Here is an 18,336-nt window from a genome sequence, read left to right on the forward strand (position 1 = left end):
AAAATAGGTGATACACAGGTAGCCAAGCAGACGACTTTATACAAAGTAGACTACAACAAAATAGGTGTGACAGAGATATTCAAAGAGACAACTTTGTACAAAGTCGACTACAACAAAATAGGTGTGACAGAGGTATTCAAAGAGACAACTTTGTACAAAGCTGACATTCGTATTACTTGTCAATACTTGCCGCTTGTCTACAAAACAATTATGCAACAATATGATGTACTGTCGTCAAAAGAATTGCGCGGATTAAAAATTAAAAACATTATTCAAATTTATTTAAAGTAAAAAAACGAGATCCCTGCCCTGACATATCAAAAATAATGTAAAAAACAGAACGTATAAATACATTCCACAGACTTACGTTCCAATTAAAAAAACAATGGTTCGGTTCCATTTTTAAACGCTCATTGAAATAGTGTTCCATTTTCAAATAATGTGGCCATTTTGTGTTGCATAGTGGAAGTTTCTGGAAACATTTTGGAAGTAACCACGCAGTCATATCCTGAAATGAATAGAATGAATGCAATTATTAAATTTATATATTACTAGCTGGAGCCCGCGGTTTTAACACTATTAGAGTAGTCCGAAAAAAAGCGTCGAAGGTTGGTAACAACTAATAATAAAAAAATACAAAATACATTTCTCAGTGTGTTACTTTTTTACGAAAAATCCGCTGTCAGAACGTAACAAAATTAATTATTAAAATATCATGAAGAGACAGTACGTCTGTTATCTCAAAATTTAACCTCAGAGGGAGTGAAATAAGGATGAAAGTTTGTGCATTGTGGCTGATAACTGTTACTATTATAAAAGCGAATACGTTTGTGTGTCTGTTTATTTAAAATTAGTTACAAGATCATAAGGAAATTCTACGTAAAAATATGTCTACCATAATAGCAAAAGTATCTATAGCGTCTGGTGTAACATATAATGTTAAACTCAAAACAACCAAAGGGCAAACTTAGGTTATATTTGATATAAAAAAGGCAGACGAATTTGCAACTACATATAAGGATCCAGGGATGTTATGGATATGAAATTTCGGATACGGATTCGGATGCGGATATGAAATTATTTGGGATTATCCGTTAGTTTTGGATAATTTCGGTTATGGATATATTTTGTTAGGAATTTCAAAATTAAAATACCAATAGCTAATAAAATGGTTACATAACGTGTCTCAATTAGGCTCCGACCCTAACCGGTATTATCCGAAACTTTTATTTCGGTTTTGGTTACGAATATTTTTTATATCGGATATCCGATAGTTTCGCTTACGGTTTCGGAGCTCCCTAACATCCCTGTGAACTATGAACTATAAACAAAAACTTACCTCATTCCATCCCAGATTCATTCACATTAAAATAACTGGCCCCCATACTTTCTCTATGCAGAGTTGACACAACATGTTTCTTAGCATTCTCGCCTTCAATTAAATCCGCCTTGCACACACCGCATCTCAATTTCCCAAACTCATAATAAACATATTTATTCCTCCCAAGCATATTAATATTGTGTTTCAATTCTAAATAAAACCGGAATATGTTCTCTGCGTTTGGCTTTACAGGGAAATGGTCGGCGTAAATCAAATGCGACAGCAAAGACCTTATAGAGTTGAAGACTCCGCTACATATCTGACAGGTGAAGGAAGCACCTTCGCTATGCAAGATATAGTCACCTTGCATGTAAACACTGACAATATCAGACTTATTATCTTTTACCTTGGCTTCAGAAATACGATTCTGATGGTCAATATTTGAAATTATATGCGTTATTGCTTCGGTAACATCTTGGAATGGTATGTTGCAATAATTGCACTGTATTGTGTCATCTGTTACAATTTTATTCGACGACAATATTTCTTTATCAACATTCTCGGGATAAAGCGCTGAGCGCACCAACTTGGATATCGTTTCAACGTGTAAAGCACTATCGAAATGCTCTACGATCGCTGCAAAGGATGGCAAGGCTACGTACTTGGGACAGATCGCGCAAACGTAGTAATTACCGAAGCTAGCATAGTATTCGGACGGGCGGCAATGGTTTTTGTAGAGCAAAGCTAATTTGTACGGGGCGGCGTTCCGCAGATGCTTTTTCTGCCGGATATGGTTGAAGAGCACTTGTCTTGGTCCCTTCAATGTCATGTCACAGCAAGTGCAGTAATTGGCGATCTTCCCGGATGGCTTTATGAAGTTCTCGATGATGACGTGGTCGCGGTTATGCTGCGGTTTCCCGACGCTGGCCAGGAACTTCGTCCAGTCTAAATCCTTCGGGCCCCACTCGTCGGGAACAGCCCCATCTGGGTTGTTAACCTTCATTCTGCGGTACAACTTATCTGATAGTTTAGCTAAATGGTTCTCTTCGAGGATATGCAATGTAGAAGATTCTATAGAATCTATTGAGGTCTTACAAAGGCCGCATTTTAAGCCATTCGAGTCTTCTGTAACGTCATGACCATAGAGAAACTTTCTGTTCATCTCCTTGATTTTATCTATAGAAGCGTTGTCCATAGAGAAGGGAATATTATTATCTGCTTGTAAAATACAGGATAAGTTATGGATATGCGTTTCACTAAACACATGATTCAGAACGCTATCGTACGTGAATCTTAATGTATAATACTCGCACGCCATGCAGAAGAACGCGAGCTTTCCAGTACGGTCGTCGATTAACGATAATAGTTTGTGATTGTTAAGTAGTTTGATTATGAAATTCTCAATAGGTCCGTAATATCGGTATTTTTTCACTTGATTCTTAATTGGTTTCTCTGGCAATTGTTCAGTATCCTCATTCTCTATGTTTTTATTGGCATCTGCGGCAAAATTCTGATAAACGTTGTCTTTAATGCTCATAATTATTGGCGCGACAGAACTCGCTTGCGTGGAGAAATCAATAAGAGTGACATCCTTACAAAGTTTATCGTACGCCCCGTGATAGAACTTCACCGCAGCATCTATGCTGGCCTCGGATTTATCAGGGAGATGCCTGATCAATGCCGCTTCAAGTTTGGATAAAAATCCACGGTCTAATTTCTCCATTGGCTTCACTAATTGCATTATTTGGTCTAAGTTCTGCGCTGGTGTTTCACCGCATTCCATTGCGGAGAGTCTTCTGGACATATTGGGCAGAATGATCGGTTCTGCCACGTCGACGCTTTCTCGCTTCATCTTCGGTAGATGCACCTCTAAATTGAAGTGCTTTTGCAGAGATTCCATCAATGGCTCTTCGTCGTTCAACTCGATTTCTACTTTGCAGTCCGTACAGATGTGCACTTGTTTGGCATTCTCGGCTGTCTGGAGCTCAGCTTTTAGCAGTTCCGGAACTTCGCTCACTGGCAAACTATTGAACCGTTGCCTCTGAAGGCTACTCTTCTTTTCGGTCGTAAATATATACTCCACTTCAACGCCTTCGCGTTTTTGGAAGAACACTTTCTTATGAGTGTCTGTCAAGGTCTTTAAATATTTGTGTACAGAGGGTTTCTGTTGAGTCAGCTGATGATTTAGAACGTTCTCGAAGTGTTTTGCTAGACGCTTCATGTCGTCGATCTTTCTAAATGAAATAACGGATAATTCCGATATTTTGTCAGTTAATTCCTCTACTTTGGCCATATCTGCCATCGTGTAGGTGTTAAAATAGTGCTTAAAATAACAAGACCTGTCCTGGAGTTGTGTCCAAGACTTTAAGTCTTAAAAACCAAGGAAAATAAGAATTTTAGGCCCGTACGATTACCGAAAAGTCCATAAAATGGATTTTTATAGTGAGATTAATAATTCTGAGTGAGATTTGTATAGCGTGTTTTTATTAAAACAAAATTGGTGTGGTTGGTGGGGAGTATCACCGCATTTCAAGATCTGGAACAGAAGAAAACGATGGGTATTAGTGAATTGCAAATTTTATTATAACATTAGCTGTACCCGCGACTTTGTCCGCGTGGAAATTAACTTTATTTTTCTAATTTAAAACAATTCTTCTAAAATAAAAGTAGCCTAAGCCCGTCAAAATTGGTCCAGCCATTGGTCGATTCCTTATATAGTACAGGAAACGAAACCGCTACGAATGGAAGTGACCTGGTAAACCACTAAACTACTGAGGTCGCTGTGAAATATTAATTAGTAATTGTTTATAGTTGAGATTAAAATATAATAATAATAATAACAATAATATATTTATTTGTCAGAATATGGTATGTACATGGTGGTAAGTATATATAATATATGTTTCATCATATTCTGCTGTTTCCAGCGTACAAATATTAAATCAATCAAGTCATTATAAATTCTAAATATTACTCATTCACCATAACTTCTTACTTTAAAAACATTATGGAATATAATAGAATGCAATATTTCATTAATTGTCAACATTTTATTTTAATTCTAAATAATTCAATTGATTGATACTATTTCTAAATACATCACAATCACATTACTAGCCGTTACTTGTCATTAAGGAATTCATCAATTGAATAATAACATTTTTCCAGTATCCATGAATATACACGTTTTTTAAAGAATGTGGTATTGAGACTTTTAAAATTGTCTGGTAATTTATTATAAATACGGATCGTCATGCAATATACATTATTTGATTATATTATATTAATAATTTCAATTTACTACTGCCGTATTTTCCTTATGATATTCTTAACAGAAATAAATTATGGGGAAAATGTACATAATTTACTTGAAATTACTGCTATTTGGCAGACATCTTTATTTTATACTAGCTACTCGCCCCGCCTTCGCACGGGTGTACATGTATCTGTACTACATAATGTAATATATATAACTCAAAGGTGACTGACTGACATAGTGATCTATCAACGCACAGCCCAAACCACTGGACGGATCGGGCTAAAATTGGTAATGCAGGTAGATGTTATGACGTAGGCATCCGCTAAGAATTTTGATTAATTATACCCCCAAGGGGATAAAATAGGGGGTGAAAGTTTGTATGAAACTTTGTTAATTTTAAACCGATCGGGCTGAGACTTTGCATGCATAAAACTACTATGACGTAGGCATCCCCTAAGAAAGGATTTTGATAAATTCCAACCCTAAGGAGATAAAATAGGGGATGAAAGTAGGGGCAAAATCTCAAATTTGCGGGTATCGACTTGAGAGAACATTGCTTCTCTCATGGACAGTTTTATGTTGCTTGCTCACGAGTAAGTTCACCCAATAGCTTGATAGTTTTATCGCCTCATGACAGATTAGTTAAGAATATTGTGTACAAAGAAGTTTTACGCCCTAATTTTTTACACACTAAACAAAAGTAAAGCCGCGAAAACTATATCTAATTAATAATAATACTTCTTAACGCGAGCGAAGCCGCGGGCAAAAGCTAGTTATAAATATAAACCTTCCCTTTGAATCACTCTATCTATTAAAAAAATCCGCTTCAAAATCCGTTGCGTAGTTTTAAAGATTTAAGCATACATAGGGACGGACAAAACGCGACAGCGACTTTGTTTCATCACATCACACAGTTTAACACAGCTTTACTTGTGATGACCACCATCACAAGTAAAGCTGGGTTCGATTCCCCGCACGGTGCTAACATTTGTATTAATGAGTATGATTGCTTGTATCAGTTTGGGTGTACTCTATGTATGTATTTAAAAAAATATATAATATTTGGTGGTCACTCTATTCTACCAAATTTGAATTTAAAAATGAATCTGTATTGTAAACATGTACAACATTTATTTGAAAAGAATACGAGCTGAGTTTCTTGTCAGTTCTTCTCATCTCGAAATAATTCCGAAATGACGGTAGATTTGACATATCATAAGAGTCTGTAATAGACCTACATGAATGAAGATATTTTGAATTTGAATATCTAAGTATTTATATCAGTTGTCTAGTACTCATAACACAAGCTCTGCTTACCGTAAGACTAGATGGGGCTGTATGAACTGTTCAGGGTTATTATTTAGTTATTTACTTGTGCCAACTTCCTACCTATGCGGGTACCTACTAACCCGTAAGCGGAAGCAAATGCACCAGTACATTGTCATGCATTTAACAAAAAAAATCGTTAAAGACTGTGATAATAAAAGGGGTTGCCAGAGTCATTAGAAACATTCGCACATTATAAGATATTTATGAGACATGATGGCTGTATAGCCCGAGTCCTTTTGCCTTTCCCTGAAAAAAGTAAAAAAGACCAAAAAAAAATGTTGTACATATGTTTATTTTTATTTCTTTACTTTTGTTGCCATTTTGTATTATTTTGTTTTACATGATGGCTGTATAGCCTGAGCCCATTTGCCCTTCCCTGAAATAAGTAAAAAAGACCAAAAAAAAATTTTTGTACATGTGTTTATTTTTAATATCTTTACTTTTGTTGCCATTTTGTATTTTATTTTTGTATTATTTTGTTGTACATGATGGCTGTATAGCCTGAGCCCATTTGCCCTTCAATGAAATAAGTAAAACTGACCAAAAAAAAATAATTTTGTACATGTATTTATTTTTAATTTCTTTACTTTTGTTGCCATTTTGTATTTTATTTTTTTAGTATTTTGTTGTACCCATGTTAAAGATGCAAATTAATAATTGAACCTCAGTGGCCAAGAGGTTTAATAAATTGCTTTATTCTTATGCTTGCAGGTTTGATTCCTTGCATTGTACAAACATTTTGTATTCATGAGTATGATTGTTTATTTATTTATTCTTTTGCACACAAAATTGTATAAATGGCAGACTTAATGCCTGATGGCATTCTCTACCAGGCATCTGTCACATTGATCAGAGATAGTATGGCAGTGCAATTATACAGGTTGTTTGTCTGGGTGTTTTCTATGTATATTATGTCTGTATTTACAAAAAAAACTATATCAGTTATCTAGTACCAATAACACAAGCTCTGCTGTGTTAATTATCCAGAGATATTATTATTATTATCATCTATCCAATATCACCAACCATATGGTTTTTTTATGTTAACTTTATGGTATAACACTGGCCTAAAAGTAGTAACCATAGACTATATACATAAACAGTGCCACAGATATCCATATCATGCAATACCCATAATGGCATAGGTCTCTGGTCATGCCTCTATACCATATTCAATTTAATTAATAATACTAATAGTTAAGTCTAGACAATTGTGATTAGAAATGTGATAATGTAATAAACCCATAAAATTAAAAAGTTCTATATGGAATAACATCATACATAATAATGAAATATATATAAACTAGCTACTCGCCCCGGCTTCACACGGGTGTACATGTATGATATATGTAAACCTTCTCTTGAATCACTCTATCTATTTAAAAGAAACCGCTTCAAAACTTGTTGCCTAGTTATAAAGATTTAAACATACATAGAAACGGACAGACAGCGATTTTGTTTTGTACTATGTAATGATAATTATGACATATTCATAAATAATTACGAAGTATATAAATACACATGAACATTAAATATTTACAAGCTGATCAACACTTTAAGTCAATAGATTTATTTATTATATCAATCAACAGAGTTATTTGCTAATTCTAGTAGTATTAAAAAAATAACTTGACCATGAACAAAAATACACTAAATTAAAAAAATAAAACACAGAAATATTAGAGACATAGACAGCTAGTAAATTAGTAATTTTTTTTCCTTCAAAACATCCAATTTCTTTTATAGCATTTTCAAACGGATCAAGGTTCTCAATCATTATCAAATATAAATAATTCTAGCCTATAATGAGCTTGGAGTTCTGGAAAAATCCAAGAATTGAGCATTGAAATCGTACTGAATGAAACATATTTTTTCCGGCGAATCAATATATTTACATAAACAATACGACAGATAGAGAGGCTAACGTTGAGCAAATACATACATCGCACGGTACTAAACATACATACCATACCAATGAATTTTATTATACAAAAAAAAAGTGAGGTTAGAATGAAAAGCAGATCTATGCGTAAACAAAAAAGTTTTTATGTATTGTGCGCATATCGACTTTTTTCGTAAATATAAAGGATTAATTACCTGGTAATCTTGTTTTTGTGCATTGCAGCGTATACGGCTGCAGTTTTTAATATCGTACGGGCATGGGGTGACAGTGCAACGGTGACTATTGGATAAGTTTGGTGACATGTTAAGAATTTTGACATATCTGACAGACAGAAATGACCCCACTCCGACTTGCGTCAGTAGGAAGTTGTCGATTGAATATTTAAATTTCAGTCGATATATAAATTAATAAATGTAATATATAAAAAAAGTATAATATTTTTCCAATACCGTAGTCCACATTATTGTTAATTGTTTTGTGTGAGGTATGAAAATTAGCTCTGTGCATCGTTTAAACATATTTTTTACCCCTGGTGTTTCAGGCTTCCATAGCCTACGGTAACCGTCTACTATAAGACGGGCCGTATGCTTTTCTGTCACCAACATAGTACAAGAGAAGTAAAACAAGCATCTATAATATATTTTACGTCTATGTTTGTCTGTATTTGGCATAATAAAATATATTTTTTAAATGATAATGGAATTGTGAAGTATCCTGTGCTATCGATCTACGATGGCAGGGCCCCAGTGAAGGATGTTAAAATAAACATGAAGTCAAGTTAGTTAGTCTATCTTGCCAAATGGTAAATTACCACGATGGTTACGATAGGGAACCGCGTGGAGGTCAATCTGACATGGTTAATAATAACAAACCCCTTTACCTTAATAACATTAATTTATTACGTAATTACATGCAAGATATTTGTATTAAGCATTTATAATTAATAATAATGATTGTTGAACTGAATTTTACTAATTCAACAATTTAATAGAATTCGATAGGTACAAATTTATTATAGTTCAATATAGTTTCATTTATTAACCGGAATTTCAATATTTATTCCATATAATTTAATAAAATTCGTATTAAAAAACATGATAAAATGTTATATTGTTGAAGTCACAAAAAATATATTACTTATTATAGAATAGTCTCGATTTAAATTTGTGTAAAATTTTGTTCATACTTTTCCCTTCAATATATTTCAATTAACAGATATAGAACTACAATTTATAATATTATTTACTGTATTAAAGTGATACTATAATAAATAAATTTAAAAAAAATAGTTAATATTCTTACAACTAAATACCATCGATATTTATATATCGGTTTTGTTGTCACTTTTGCATCACTACAAATGTAATCGAGTTTATGTGACTCTGTATATCTCAATCGACATGCTCTGTGGGCTTGTTTCTTTTTAATTTCTATGTAGAGTGACATTTATATGACAGTCTACCACTACTGACATATTTCATCTGATCTGTGCTGTAAATTCATACATTCATCTGTTGTTCTGTTGTTTAACAATTGAATACTAAAGTGACTTATTATTATATTTTTGTCAATAAAATGTAAATATTGAACCGCTGAATTTGCCACAAATTGGAAGAATATCAAAAATGATGGACGAAGAATTAGAAATAGCAGCAATGGACGAAGATCCAGGTGACACAACTTGCACTATATGTTTCGCGGAGTTCCTGGACATTGGCGACTTGAATATTCATATAAAACAAATGCACCGAGTGTCCGTCTATGTACAATGCCAGTTTTGTGAAGTCAAATGCTCAGATATGATGGTGTACGCGTCACATATAATTGAAATGCATTTGATATGTTTGAAATCCTGCAAATACTGCAGTAGGATGTTCCTTAACTCGGAGAACTGCCGCCAACACGAGAATAGGCACGTTAAGACCTTCCATGGGAAATATGGCTGCTCTCAATGCTCTCAGGTTTTTGTGGACGTACCGGAGTTGGCGGACCACGAATATGAGAAGCATAAGGATGCAGGTGAGGGGGTGTTGTTACAGGCACTTTTTCCGTATCTCTCTTCGCGGCTGAATATCAATGCATTGAAATTTATACATTCTTTAGGCACAGATACAGTTTATATTTGCGTGCATTGTGAATTGACGACTCCAAATGTACTAAATTATATTGAACACTTGAAACAGAAGGATTGTCAGTCGTATGTTTGCGATAAATGTTCCTTTGTATATAAAAGAAAGTTCGGTTTGGTCAAACATTTTAATTCGTGTATGGATACCCATATTTACATGGGCAAAGCGTCGAAAAGGAAATGCAATGATTGTCTTGCTTATTTAACTCCGAACTTGTTTAAACAGCATAAAAAGCATTGTAAGGCCATTAAATGTAGTACATGTAATTGGGTTTTTGAAACTGTTGACGAACTGACATTGCACCAAACTGATTACCATCCGTTGTCCGTAACGTTGCAAACATGCAAGTTCTGTAATAAACAATTTGTTGGTACCGTCGCATTGGATAAACATGTACAAAGAGCTCACAAATATGGATGTCACCTTTACAAATATGTGTGCATCCACTGCAACTCAGTTTTTAACCATCCGAAGAAATTATTCTGTCATTTCTTCAGTACGCATAAAGATATAGAACCCTACACTTGTAAAATATGCAACGAAAAATACAGGTTGCGCAAAAAGTTCACATTGCATATTAAATTAGCACACAACAGTGTTGGTTTTGTTGAATTTGATGAAAATTACCATGTGTTCTTTACGGAGAAGAAATCGGAGAACCCATTTAAACCTACACCCGTTGGTTCATTTATGGTTGAATCTGAAAATCGTGAAGACAAAATAGATAGTAAACAAGAGGAGTTACAAGAGAAGAAAGTTAGATTCGATGATGTTAATCTTGATGATTTCATGGAAGCGACTGACACTGAAGGAAATCAGACTGACAAGCTAAAGGATGTGGACAAGAAAAATAAGTTAGAGAATGCCATTTCCGAGAATGAGACGGACTTCCTGGATCCGACTGAGACTGAAGGAAATCAGACTGATGTTGAGAAACCTAAAGAGAAAATGCGTAAACGTAAATTAAAGAACACAGACAAGAAGTATAAGTCAGAGAATGAGATGGATTTGAAAAATGATTCTTCTGATGATGAACCATTATTGCTAGTTAGGAAAAAGGTTAGGAAGCATAGACAGCAGAAATTAAGACTTGCAACTTGGAATAGAAAAAAGTCAACAGTAAAAGCTGGTGATGCTAAAAGGTTCACATGCAATATATGTGATAAATATTGTTATACATACCATAATTATCACAATCATATGAGTTTACACTCGAAAAACGAAAGTAAGAAATGCATCAAATGCTCCAGATCGTTTTCGTCACAGGAGAAATTAAAAATCCATATGGAAATGGAGCATACATCATCAAAATTGACAGAAACACTTAGAAGATTGATGGAGAGACGCAAGAATGGCACGACAGTGGAGGAAGTCGAATTATCAACAACGGAAAAGTTTCGTAAAACGATCAAAAGAGTTACAACAGATAATACCAATTGTTCTGTTACAGTAAAACCAGTTCAAGACGATTTATCAGTGCAGAAATTTATTGAAAGCTTCACACCGGAAGTGAACATAGCTTCGAAAAAGGAGATTGTAATTGATACAGAGGTGTCACTGAAACCTGTTGTTGGTAAAATTACAACACAACCATTGATTAAATTGACTAAATTTGAGCAAGAACCATACTTGAAGGTGAATTTTCAGACAAAATTGGCTATGCCTGTGAAGTTTAAGCCTGATGTAGGTGAGAAACCGAAAATAACGATTAAAATAATTCCTGACTATAGTGCATATAGCAATCCTGATAATGATATGGAAAGCAGCTATATTGATGACAACTTTGATCAGTTTGAACAGGAAGTTTTGGACCATTATTCAGAAATACCGGAAGTAGCCCAAGAAGTCCTGTTGGAAGAATCAGAGGAATCTAAACCGATGCAAGTTCCACATAAAATCATAATACCAAATATACAATTACCAGACCAATGCAAAGATATAACAATAGCCCATCTGTTACCAGAAGCACCTTATTACAAAATTGTCAAGGTTAAAGATTTATTGAATGAGTCACCCAAGCCTGTTAAACCTGTAGAAACTAAACCGAAGGAATCTATAAAACTACCAGATGGAACTAAGTTAGTTAATGTTAATCCATTAGCACATTTATTAGGTAATACATCAGTTAATAAAGTGCTCCAAAACTCTAGAAGCAAATATTATAATTATAGATCGAAATCGAGAGATTTCGAGACGGCTATAGCGAAGGCTATGTTGAAGTTAGAAAAACCTGTCACAACGGTTTCAAAGAAGAAAAGTAAATCTAACGAGTATGCAATCGAACAATAGACATTTTAATAATTAAGGTTCAAAAGTGCTGGCGCATTATAAAATTATCTGCATGCCCTTCTGTATAGTACTAGCTGTCTGCGTGGAATTTAACTTTATTTTTCTAAAATAAAAGTAGCCCAAGTTACTCCTTATTACATCAGCTACCTGCCAATAAAAGTCCCGTCAAAATCGGTCCAGCCATTTCAGAGATTAGCCGGAACAAACAGACAGACAGTCAAAAATTGTAAAAAATTCTTATTTTGGTGTAGGTACCGTATTTATATTCATATGCATGTAGTAAATAACGGTTATTTCAATATTACAAGTGTCTGTACACTCCAATTTTATTTATATGTACAGATTATTTAGAAGATTTACAAATAAGAAATTCGTCATTTTTGATGCTAGAACGATCTCTCGTTCTAGCATCAAAAATGACGAATTTCCATACAAACTTTTGTTTTGTTTTGTATTTATTACTATTATTATTTAAAATGATAATATTTAATTTTGTTAAATTTCATTTATAATGAAGAATGCTTTGATAAAATTGGACGTATATTTAATTGTTAAATTCATAGTCGGATCGTGAATTTGTGGGGCTCTGGGCCAAAACTACTTAGGGCCTACCTAATTATATTACTCAACTAAAAAAACTTCGGCAGACGCGCACATGTATTGGTTGATTCATCTCAGGGTTGACAACCCGACATCATCTTATGATCGGATTTTTAATATTTTAGTTTTTTTTTAATTATTGAAAATATATTCTATTGTTTTCAGTAGGGGCTGTGGCCCGTTGTATGCACAGGATCCTGGGCTGCAGCCCATAAAGACCTTAGGTATATCCGCCCCTGGTTAATTTGTATTTATAAGAATTATTTTGATAGAATTGGACGGAGAAAACTCGAGGCAGAAAGGTAGATAAAACCTATTTCACTAATGCTGTAGTATGTTCCAGGGAATGCAGATAATGTGGTAGCACCTTATATATAACTAAATAAGTTAATATACCTACTATACAATGAACAATATTATCATAAGTAATAAGTCTTAAGATATATCTAAATATATATAACTCAAAAGTGACTGACTGACATAGTGATCTATCAACGTACAACCCAAACCACTGTACGGATCGGGCTGAAATTTGGCATGCAGTAGATTATGACGTAGGCATCTGTTAAGAAAGGATTTTGTTTAATTCTACCCCTAAGGGGATGAAAGTTTGTATGAAACTTTGTCAATTTAGACTTAGGCATCCCCTAAGAAAGGATTTTGATAAATTCCACCCCTAAGGGGGTAAATTAACGCCAGCGTAGGTAAAACCTAGTATATACATAAATAAAAACATTGTCAGTTTAAGATATATTATGTACATAAATACAAATTGTGTTTTAATTTGTTCGCATCGCATTTAAATGTAACAAATGGTTTATTTAGTAAGTTAAGAATATTATGGTAGTAATAAATTTAATTAAAACCTAACTTGATTAAAATGTTTTGGAATCAGAACATGAAGTTATGTATTAACCTAATTTATAATTTACAGTATACCTACTATATTTTAACTAACTTTCTTAAGGTTGAGCAATGCACTGTCAGGTTGACCTCCACGCGGTTCTCCCTGTAAATCATGTTAATGTACGACGGCCTTGGTCGGTCTAGTGATTAAACAAATTTACATCCGATGGTCGCGGGTTCGATTCCTCGCAGGGCACAAACATGATTGTTTGTATCGGTCTAAGTGTTTTTTATGTATAATATTTATGAAAAAAATATATCTATGTATTTGTATCAGTTATCTAGTACCTAGTACAAGCTTTAGCTAACTTGATTTGGGTCTAGATGTGTAGTTTGTCAAAAAAAAATTTTGCTGAATTTCCCTCGATAGGCTGACTGACCTCACGCTCATCGTATCATCCTCCACTGGTGCCTCGCCAGCGTTAACCGTTAGCGCAGTCGGGTGCACCATTCCATTATCATCAATTAAAAAAACTGGATGGTTTCCAGGGTGATCCTCGTGTAGATCCACTGGCAACCATGCACGAGGATGTACCAACATTGCTAGCAACAAACCTCTGTTTTCATTTCTGACACTCCCCTTCCTTTATCTGCTGTATTGTATATTTTAAATCAATAACTATGTATCAGTATAACTGTGTATCAGTTATACTTTTTATAAACTAAATAGTTTTTATTGTATAAAAATATTTTGAAGAATAAAGACTTGTAATTATTATGAGTAGTTTTACTAGATGACCCGGCAAACATTGTTTTACTATATAAATTGTAGTACTAGTATTAAAATAGGGGTTGATATTAGAAGGGTGAACATTTAGGGTTATATGCATTTTTTATGATGAAATTTTAATAAAAAAAACTTTATAACATAAGAGGACAAACGAGCTCACCTGATGATAAGAGATTACCGCCTCCCATGAGCACCCGCAACACCAGAATTGCAAGTTGACGGCCTTTTAAGAAGGAATCTCTATTCTTGAAGATGTCTAGAATAACCAATTCTATGATTTCATTAATATCCGAATCATTGTTCGGAAATACCATTGCTAGGTGATTCCACAATGTGGTTGTGCGTGGCAAAAATATGAAAAACGGACAGTGGAGCACCGCCATTCATCTAAATGATCAGGATGGTATTTTAATTTCTGGAGGTTTTTTTTTAAAGGATGTTAATGGAATGATTTACCCGCCTGCGCTAACGGTTTACGCTGGCGGGGCACCAGTGGAGGATAAGATGAGCATGAGGCCAGGTCAGTTAGCCCATCGTGACAAATTCACCAGGAATTTAACACGATGGTTTCCAGGGGGAACCCCGTGGAGGTCGACCTGACATGGTACTTTGCTAGCAATGGGGTTATCAATCCACATTACTAACAATCACCTTCCCCCCATCCGAACAATTCCTCAGAATACTCCATGATATATGCGAACTGGACGGTAGGGAAAAAAATTATAATGTAAAAACTTGACGTTCATAAGCGGCTAAAATGTCCTACACGAATAAATGATTTGAATTTGAATTTTATCGTTCATAAGTGACTAGTTCCCTACATGAATAGATGTTTTTTTTTAAATAAAACATTTGTTTATTAAAAATATTATTTATTACAATTGAAAAGTTATTCTTAATTATAGCTAAATATACACAATTCAACATGGTTTTATTATAACTAAACAGACAGGACCATTTCTTGGAGGATTGGAGAATTTCCATCCCTAATAATAATACTAGAAACATATAAACTACTTATAGTTGTACATATGACGCAGAGTTTCTCGTAAACGGTATACCAAGCCATACGGCCAATGATAAAGTTCATGATACTGAAAAACTGTAACTGATAATAATATTATAATAACTCTGGACAATTCACACAGCGCCATCTAGTCTCAACCAAGCAGAACTTGTTAGATAATTATAAAAGTAAACAAATCGAATTTATACTCGCACAAGAGGCTAGTAGGTTGCGGCTGCAAGTTTGAAATGGCACTTTTCAAATTGAATTGCAATGCGCTCAGCCGATTATGGTATGTACTCTATTCATTACTTACTCGCTCTTTGACTTAGATACATTTTTAAATACATACATAGAAAACACCCATATTAATATCAATAATAACTGAATAACCCTGGAAAATTCACACAGCGCCATCTAGTCCTAAGCTAAACAGTGCTTCTGTTATGGGTACTAGACTAAAATTGCCTCCATACATTTGTTTTTATACATACATACATATTACACATAGCAAACACCCAGACCGATACAAACAATCATACTCGTGAATTGTTTGTACCGTGCGAGGAATCGAACCCGCGACCACCGGACGCGGCGCTGTGCTAAACCACTATATTACCGAGCCATTATGATATAATTTATAAAACCCTCAAACGTCTTCATCAATTTAGTATGAAAAGTTGAAAGTTTATTTTTTTAGTTCTTTTTTATACTTTGTCTTATTGAAAATGTTTTTCAGTGTCATGACTTCACACGACTATAGACTTTATATAACCTTTACTTAAACGCTAGTTTAGTACAAATATATTACAATCTTATAATTACAATGATATTAAACAGCTGATTTAGATGCTAGAATTAACATTGCTTATTCTGTGGCATGGCACTTGTACATTAAAAAAAATACATTATTATTTAACACAGTGATTCCCAAAGTGGTCTATATCGACCCCCAGGGGTCTATGCAAGGGGTCTACGACAGCGGCCATCATGTTGTTTTTACTTTATGTTTTTAACACTAAACTTTACTAGTTACAAATTTACAAAAAATCAATACCAGTTAACAATGGGGGTCTACCCAAAATTGAAAAATATTGCAAGGTCTAAGACAAAAAAAATGGGAACCTCTGGTCTAGACTATCTGTGAACCAAATTTCATTTGAATAGGTTCAGTAGTTTTGGCATGTAAATGAGACAGACAGAATTACTTTCATATTCATAATATTAGTAAGGTATTTAAACTAACCCAATAACATAATTCAATTTTGTTACGTCTACGACACAAAAAAAAGTTTGGGACTCTGATTTAACAGATTTCACTGCTGTTGCCCAAATACCTACAAGTACATAATATTCGTAGTATTACAATAATAGATTTCCCGCTTATTTCAGCTAGCAGACGCTCATTGCTCGTAATTCCATGTAGTTAATTTAAATTTTAAAATTGAATGTTATTAAGATCTATTATTGATATCGTGTGTGTCAAACGCAGACATACATACATATACATACATACATCTTACAATAATAATATAATTATGTTAGCATTCAATATTATCTTTCTTCACATATTCTCCATACAAACTATTATATCGTCTGACCATTAACACAAAAACTACTAAGTGCAAATCTCCTAAGAAAGAATGTTTGAAAGTTTAAACTTAAAGTTACCATGCGTGAACAATATCGGGCAACGGCTAGTCAATAATTAGTTCAAATTATAACGTTATTGTACAAGTTAACTTATTTTAGTGTTAACTAAATTATATTATTGATCAATGATTGCATTAAACACAATACAAGTTACACTTTATTTGACTAAAGGCGTACCTTTACGACAAAAATCATTACGAACTTGGTAGAATTCCTGATTTCAATTTTGTACAGTTTCTACCAATTTCTACCATGCCTTAATCGTCTGACCACAAAGAAGTACTATTTTAATTTTATGTGTTCAATTCATTATAAAAATGTATTCTACTGAAGGACTTGTATCCATGGTCAAGGATAAAGCATTATTAAAAAAAAAGTGTAGAGTGAGAGTATTCTAAGGAAGAGAGGATGTTTGAAAATTGAAACTTAAGGTTACCATGCGTGCTTAGTACCGGAAACTGCTCAATTATAAATTACTAGCTATTCGCCCCGGCTTCGCACGGGTACATGTATTAATATAAACCTTCCTCTTGAATCACTCTATCTATTAAAAAAAATCATCAAAATCCGTTGCGTTGTTTTAAAGATTTAAGCATGCAAAGGTACAGACAGCGACAGCGACTTTATTTTATTCTATGTAATGATTATTCAAATTATAATAACATTGTACAGGTTAACTTATTTAAGTGTTAACTAAATGTTATTATTGATCGATGATTATATTAGAAATAACAAAAAATAATCACAAGTTACCCTTTATTTTACTAAAGGCGTACCTTACAGTTAACGACAAAAATAATCACGAACTTGGTAGAATTTCGTACAGTTTCTACCAATTTCTACTATGCGCTAACAAATTAAATTAACAATATATTTAGAAATTACTTTATTTACATACAATCATCTTTTTCATACAAAAAAGGACTTTATTATGGTACACTTAGATATTAATTATTACTAAATACTTAACAATATTGGTTTAACCCTTCGAACGTTTTGACACAGATCTGTGCACCCCTCTTAAACCGTCTTATAACAGATCTGCGCACGCAAAACTGTGACTTTTTTTTAACCAATTTCAACCTTATTTAAAACAAAATAAGATTGAAACACACTTGAAAAAAATAGAGCTGGCGCATACCGCCTATTCACTCTCGGTCGCTGCGACAGACAGACGGACATTCGAAAGGTTAAGAATAGTTATATATATA

At 33.9% G+C, this 18,336-nt stretch overlaps 2 protein-coding genes across 2 annotated transcripts; one reads left to right on the forward strand and one right to left on the reverse strand.

Moving 5' to 3' along the window:
* Nucleotides 1-289: 289 nt before the first annotated feature.
* LOC131845350 (uncharacterized) lies at nucleotides 290-8,101 on the reverse strand. Its single transcript, XM_059194400.1, has 3 exons — nucleotides 8,007-8,101; nucleotides 1,340-3,857; nucleotides 290-508 (listed from the first exon to the last, which is right to left on the reverse strand). Exon 2 carries the CDS (start codon nucleotides 3,621-3,623, stop codon nucleotides 1,341-1,343), a length of 2,283 nt encoding a protein of 760 aa, XP_059050383.1. The 5' UTR covers nucleotides 3,624-3,857; nucleotides 8,007-8,101; the 3' UTR covers nucleotides 290-508; nucleotide 1,340.
* A 1,218-nt stretch (nucleotides 8,102-9,319) lies between these two features.
* On the forward strand, nucleotides 9,320-12,242 carry LOC131845349 (zinc finger protein 423-like). The gene has a single exon (XM_059194399.1). It carries the CDS (start codon nucleotides 9,438-9,440, stop codon nucleotides 12,228-12,230), a length of 2,793 nt encoding a protein of 930 aa, XP_059050382.1. The 5' UTR covers nucleotides 9,320-9,437; the 3' UTR covers nucleotides 12,231-12,242.
* The last annotated feature ends 6,094 nt before the right edge of the window (nucleotides 12,243-18,336 follow it).

This window comes from Achroia grisella, unplaced genomic scaffold, assembly GCF_030625045.1.
Source record: "Achroia grisella isolate CSIRO2021 unplaced genomic scaffold, CSIRO_AGI_Agris_v1 utg461, whole genome shotgun sequence".
Classification (NCBI taxonomy): domain Eukaryota; kingdom Metazoa; phylum Arthropoda; class Insecta; order Lepidoptera; family Pyralidae; genus Achroia; species Achroia grisella.